This window comes from Furipterus horrens, unplaced genomic scaffold (assembly GCF_987537825.1).
Source record: "Furipterus horrens unplaced genomic scaffold, mFurHor1.1.pri manual_scaffold_13, whole genome shotgun sequence".
NCBI lineage: Eukaryota > Metazoa > Chordata > Mammalia > Chiroptera > Furipteridae > Furipterus > Furipterus horrens.
Genome location: NW_028327183.1, coordinates 51,360,226 through 51,366,651, shown reverse-complemented (window position 1 = coordinate 51,366,651; position 6,426 = coordinate 51,360,226). Strand labels below are relative to the sequence as shown.

The window sequence follows — 6,426 nt, the reverse complement described above, 5'->3', positions numbered from 1 at the left end:
AACTTGGTACAGGAATGTCTGACCTGTTTCACATCAATGTCATATTTGTGAAAAGGTTTATCAAGTTTCTTTCATTCATAAAAGAGCAGTGAGCTTGCAGGTTGTGTTCACATATCCCTGGAGCCTTTGCTTTGAAAAGAGACTGAGCACATGAGGGGCCCTGAGGATGCAGCTTCCTGAGGATTCAGGTGGCAAGTTTCCTGCTATGCGGAGGGCCAGCCTTTGGGGTCTCTGCCAAATCGGGCAAGATCTTATAGCACACACACATCCTGTTTTGAGGGGATGTTTGTGGTCACTGTCCCACAGACCCTCAGACCCTTGAAGAGGACCACGTTGTATCCCATGTCCCCAAATCCTCGGGACAGAGGGCTTTAATGTGAAGCTTTCCCCTGGGTTCCATCCTCCACTGGAGTTTGGTCTAAATTCCTTCCTCTCCTTCAGCACTTGTGTGGTCTAAAGAAAAGTTAACATTATCATTTTCCAGGATGTTCAGTGATTTCAGTTGGAGGGTGAGTCCCCCCAAGTCACCAGGACCCCTTTGAGTATAGGTGCCCCCTGGGTGACCTCCTTGTTGACTTAAACATCATCTACGAGGTGATCACTTTCAGATCCACATCTGGACAAACCTCTCAACCTCTGGGGGCCTCGATATATCGACTTGAGGGACCTGACAGAGGGCTGAAGTTGAGACAGGGTGATTTCACAGCACCCACCCCACCCCCATGGCCAGTGGAGCCCAAGTTCCCCTTCCAGGCCTGGCCACAGCTCTGTCACCCATGGCTTCCTGTTGGGCTGTCCTCAACCCCACCCCACAGCTGGGCATTTCCCTCCCTGACACGGGGACCGGGACCCTCTCTGCCTGTCAGATGCAGACATGGTGCCTCTGCTGCTGCTGCCCCTGCTGTGGGGGGGTGAGTGGGCTGAGGACGGGGGGACGGGCAGGTGGGGGAAGGGAAGGGGTTACAGCTGAGCCTCTGTGTCCCCCAGGGTCCCTGCAGCAGCACCAAGGCTATGAGCTCCAAGTGCAGGAATCGGTGAGGGTGCAGGAGGGTCTGTGTGTCCACGTGTCCTGCTCCTTCTCCTACCCGTGGAGTTCATTGTATTCCACTGGCAAACTCTACACCTACTGGTACTGGAGTGTGGACGACACAGATTATGATTCTCCTGTGGCCACAAACAACCGAAATAAACCAGTGAAGAAAGGGACCCAGAGCCGATTCCTCCTCGCGGACCCCAGGACCAACGACTGTTCCCTGAGCATCAAAGACGCCAGGAGGAGTGACTCAGGAACCTACGTCTTCCGAGTGGAGAGAGGACCTGATGTGAAATATACTTACAGGGATAAGATGCTGACACTTCAGGTGACAGGTACGGCAGGGTTGCAGGAGAGGTCGCTGAGACGTGCGAGCCCATCTTCGAACAGGAAGAGGACCCTGGGACCCTCATGATGCAGGGCTTGGGCCCCGGGTGCTCAGAAGAGACACAGGATCTGGGTGATCTGGGGCACCAAGGCCCAGTCCCATCACAGGGTGTCAGTCTGGGTCCCTAATCCTGGGGCCCCAGCACCTCCCTCTTGCTTTTTCTGCCCTGACAGACAAACCAGACATCCTCATTCCAGAGCCTCTGGAGTCCGGCCGCCCCACACAGCTGACCTGCAGCCTGCCAGGGTCCTGCGAAGGGGGACGTCCTCTCAGCTTCTCCTGGGCGGGAGCCGCTGTTGACTCTCTGAAGCCCTGGACCCTCCACTCCTCTGTGCTCACCTTCACCCCGAGGCCCTGGCACCACGGCACCAACCTCACCTGTCAGGTGAAACGCAAAGTAAATCAGGTGACCCTGCAGAGAACCATCCAGCTCAATATCTTCTGTGAGTGTTGGAGGGATGGCTGGTTTTCCATGGGGAGTGGGACAGGCTTGTGTGTGTGTGTGTGTGTGTGTGCGTGTGTGTTGCATGTAGAAGAAGATGAGCTCCCTGAGAACACTCGTGCATGGATCTGAGTGCAGGTGGGGAGGGGGCGAGGACAGCTATCCCTCTTTCCTGGTCTCTACCACCTTTCCTTGGGTTGGGGTGACTTCGATCCGCTCCTCCCCTCTGAAGCTGGGCCATGTCTTTCTGTCCCAGACGCCCCACAGAACCTCACCATAGGCATGTCCTTCAGAAATGTCACAGGTAGGAAAGGACCTCAGTCTCTGGGGCTGGGACCTGCCCCTGGGGCCGCCATGGAGCTGAGGGGGGAACAGTGTGAATGGGATCAGATCCCGGGAGGCAAGGCTGAAAATCATCACCCTCCCTCCCTCACCTTTGTGGGTGGGCAGTTGCCCCCTGTGTGTTCTCTTTCTGTTTCTCTCTCTCTCTCTCCTCCCCCGCTGCCCTCCCCCCCTCTCCCTGCACTTCTCTCCCCAGCCCTCAAGATCCTGCAAACCACATCCCTTCCCATCCTGGAGGGCGAGGCACCGCGGCTGCTCTGTGTGGCTGACAGCAACCCCCCTGCAGCGCTGAGCTGGTTCCGGGGTCCCCCAGCCCTGAACGCCACCCCCATCTCCAGCACCGCGATCCTGGAGCTGCCTCGCGTGGGGTCGGGGGACGAAGGAGAGTTCACCTGCCGCGCTCGGCACCCGCTGGGTTCCCAAAGTATCTCTGTAAACCTCTCCGTGGTCTGTGAGTGCGGGGACCCCTGGGCAGGTGACCTGGGTCCCCTGGGGGCAGAGGCACCGCTGACCTTCTCCTCGCTCCCCGCAGACCCCCCACAGCTGCTGGGACCCGCCTGCTCCTGGGAGGAGGAGGAGGGTCTGCACTGCAACTGCTCCTCCCGAGCCCAGCCGGTCCCCTCGCTGCGCTGGCGGCTGGGGGAGCAGCTGCTGGAGGGGACCCCCAGCGACGGCTCCTACACGGTCACCTCCCGCTCAGCCGGGCCCTGGGCCCACAGCGCCCTGAGCCTCCGCACGGGGCTCGGCGCCGGCCTCCGACTCAGCTGCGAGGCCGGGAACGTCCACGGGGCCCAGAATGCCTCTGTCCTGCTGCTGTCGCCACAGCCAGGTCGGGGCCTGCTGGGGACAGAGGCTTCGGGAGAGAGGGTGGGATCAGAGAGGAGCTGGTACCGGGGAGAGGGGCTGCGGCGGGAAGGGCGTGATTGCTAGGACGACACCCATCTCGTGTCTGAACAGAACCTACAACCGGTTCTGCACGGAGGTGGGAAGAGAAGACACTGAGTCCTGTGAGTGGTGCGCTCACGCCCCTCTTCTCTGCAGGGCAGTCGGCATCCCTGTCGGGAGCTGTTCCTGTGGCTCTTGGAGGTGCTGGCGCCCTGGCCCTGCTGTCGCTGTGTCTGTGTCTCATCTCCTTTTGCATGTGAGCCTGCGTCCTGGGGAGGTGCAGGGAGCCGTGTTCTAGGGGGTACAGATGGAGGTCCCCGAATCCAGAAGATGTAGCTGAGTATACACTGGGGCCTTTTGGGGAGCTTTATTGAGATAAAATTCCCATAGACTTAAAGTGTACCATTCAATGGCTTTTAGTTCAGTCACAGAGTTGTGAAAGCATCACCATCAATTTTAAAACTTTTTCATTAGCTCCAAATGAAAAAAAAAAACAAAACCCCACATTTATATTTGTCATTTTGCCACCATCCTCCCCCCAGCTCCAGGCAGCCACTAATCTATTTCTGGTTTCTCTAGATTTGCCCAGCCTCGAATTTTCATATAAAATACATGGACCTTTGTGACTGAGTTTTATCATATGACATAATTTTCAAGGTTCATGTGTCAGTACATTATTCCTTTTTTACCCTAAACAATATTCCAATATTCCATGGTATGGATGGGGCACATTTTATTTTTTTGTTCATTCAGTGACAGTTGCATTATTCTTACTTTTGGACTATCCTGAATAACACAGTTATGATCACTTGTGTATATATTTCTACGTGTAAGAGGGGCCTTTCCTGATGAAAACTCAGTCTTGGCCAAACACCTGGTCATCCAGGGGACGGAGCACTCACCTGCATGTCAGGAGGGCCCCTGAGTTTGGTTCCAGGGTTTGGATGCTCAGTTGTGTTACCAGGGAGTGGGGGCAGCCTGCCCACCTGTGTCTGAGCCATTGTGGCTCTGACTTCTTCCCTTAGAGTGAAAGCCCACAGGAAGCAAGCAGCCGGGAGACCAAAGGTCATGAACGATGAAGACCCTGTCATGGGTACAGTCACCTGGGTGAGTGATGAGGGTGTCTTCTCATGCACTGTAGGGCTGGGGGCTGGGGATGTCCACTCAGCAAGTCCGGACTGGGCTTCCCAGCATTTCCCCAAACTCACTCCTCTGTGGTCAGCTGAACGGAGAGCTGGGAGGTGACCTCCCCTTCCTCTCCCAGAGCCCATGGTCAGCGTCCTGCCCCAGCCCTGCTGACCACTGAGCCCACCTCACCTCTCTGCCAGGAACAGCCTTCTAGAACAGTCTCTCCAAAACTATTCCTTTCTATCCATTGTGGGCATGTTGCTTCAGCTCTCCTTACCTCAGTTTCCCTATCTGTAAATGGAAATACAGCAGTCCCTCTCTATATCGCGGTTCACTTATCGCGGCCTCACTGTATCATGGGATTTTTAAAACCATTATGTTTAATTATTTTTCGCGGATTTTCCGCTATATCGCAGGATTTTGCGGTACTGTATATGTATGTTGTTAAAGTTACGTAGGTTTAAGAGTGTAGAATAAATGTAAGATTCCTACTTCGCGGGGGGAGGGGGGTCTAGAACGTAATACCTGCGATAACTGAGGGAATACTGTAATAAGAGTATCATTTATACTTGGTGTCTGTGAGGATGTAATGTGAGTAGTAAGCCCTCAATATGATCTAATAACCTTAAATGAATGAGCCAATTGTTGAGTTCATGAGAAGCGCGTGTGGAATAAGAAGATGAATGAAAAACCGTTCCGTCAGCCCGACTTCCCCTTGAGACCATGTCTGTGTATTCTTCTCTGACTCTCTTCTCTCCTCTTTACTCAGGGTTCCCAGCAAAAGCCTGAACCAGTTGGGACCCCGGACCAAGTGTCGCCCATGGGCGATGCCTCTCCCTCAAAGGAGGAGCAGGATGTTCAGTATGCCAACCTCATCTTTCCCGGGAGGAAGCTGCAGGAGCTTCAGGACAAGGAGGCCTCCACTGCCCCTGAGTACTCAGAGATCAAGAAGACCAGCAAATGAGGACTCACTCAGAGCTCAGTTCTGGAGGCATCACAGCCCCTCTGGAAACAGAAGTCAGGGACTAATTGATGAAGCATGAGAAGACATTGTGCGACATTAGCATTAATCACTGTAAGGGCGTCCACAGGCAGAGCAGAAAGAAGACAGGTGTTTGTATTTAAGAGTCTTGGGTTCAAGTGCAGGCTTCAGCGCTTCCTAAGGTATTGTCATCAAGCAATTCACTTCATTTTTCTGTCACTCAGTTTCCCATTCTGTACAGCAGCGATCATGCATCTTACTCAAAGGTGGCTGTGTGCATTAAAGAAATTAACACAGGAAAATCAACCAACAGAGGTCTTCAACGCTCAACTCTCCCCCTGGGTTCCACCCGACACTGGAATTTGGTCTGAATTTCTTAAGTCCACTTGAGTGGTCTGAAGGAAATTTAAAATTATCCTTTCCCAGAACATTCACTGGTTTCCACTGGAGGGAGGGTTTGCTCTGCAACACCAGGCCCAGCTCTGACTGTGATGGCACCCTGGGTGACCTCCCTCTTGACTTAAACATCATCTACAAGGTGATCACTTTAGATTCACATCTTGACAAACCTCTCAACCTCTGGGGGCCTTGACATATCACCTGACTGGGTTAAGGGAGATGAGACAGGATGATTTCTCAGCCCTCAGTGCACCCCAAGGGTCTGTGAAGCTGAAGTTCCCCTTCCAGGCCTTGCCACAGCTTTGTTGCCCAGGGTTTCCTGTTGGGGCACCGTGGGCCCCACTCCGCAGCTGGGCACTTCCCCCCTCACTCAGGGACCAGGGCCTGCTCTGCCCTGGTACCGCTGTTGCTGCTGCCCCTTTTGGTTAGGGGAGTGAGTGGGCCAAACAGAGGTGGGAGGGCATGAGGGGGAGGGGCATGGGCTGCAGCTAAGCCTCTGTGTCCCCCCAGGGTCCCTGCAGGGGCAGGGTGGATATGAGCTCTGAGTGCAGAAATCGGTGAGGGTGCATGCCCTGCTCCTTCCCCGACCTGTGGAGTTCTCAGCATTCCTCTACCAAACTCTCGCATGGGGTTCATCCATGCCTGAAACGCCCACACCTGGATCACCTGTGACCATTCCTCTGCTGTTTTCCACTTGGTGTTCAGCCATTTTGTCCTCTCCCCTGGTACGCTTGTAAACTTTTTATTGAATAGTGAGTGGGTGTTTTGTGTGGTAAATTGTAGAGATATTCTGAAGCTGTGGCTGAAAATTTTTTTCCTCTGGATTC

The 6,426-nt window shown here is 54.2% G+C and overlaps 1 protein-coding gene across 1 annotated transcript; it reads left to right on the top strand.

The window, feature by feature from the left end:
* The first annotated feature begins 864 nt into the window (after positions 1-864).
* On the top strand, positions 865-5,506 carry LOC149995219 (sialic acid-binding Ig-like lectin 5). Its single transcript, XM_090260312.1, has 9 exons — positions 865-911; positions 988-1,368; positions 1,595-1,864; positions 2,120-2,167; positions 2,402-2,656; positions 2,738-3,034; positions 3,247-3,346; positions 4,116-4,197; positions 4,988-5,506. Exons 1-9 carry the CDS (start codon positions 875-877, stop codon positions 5,180-5,182), a joined length of 1,665 nt encoding a protein of 554 aa, XP_090116438.1. The 5' UTR covers positions 865-874; the 3' UTR covers positions 5,183-5,506.
* Positions 5,507-6,426: the final 920 nt, after the last annotated feature.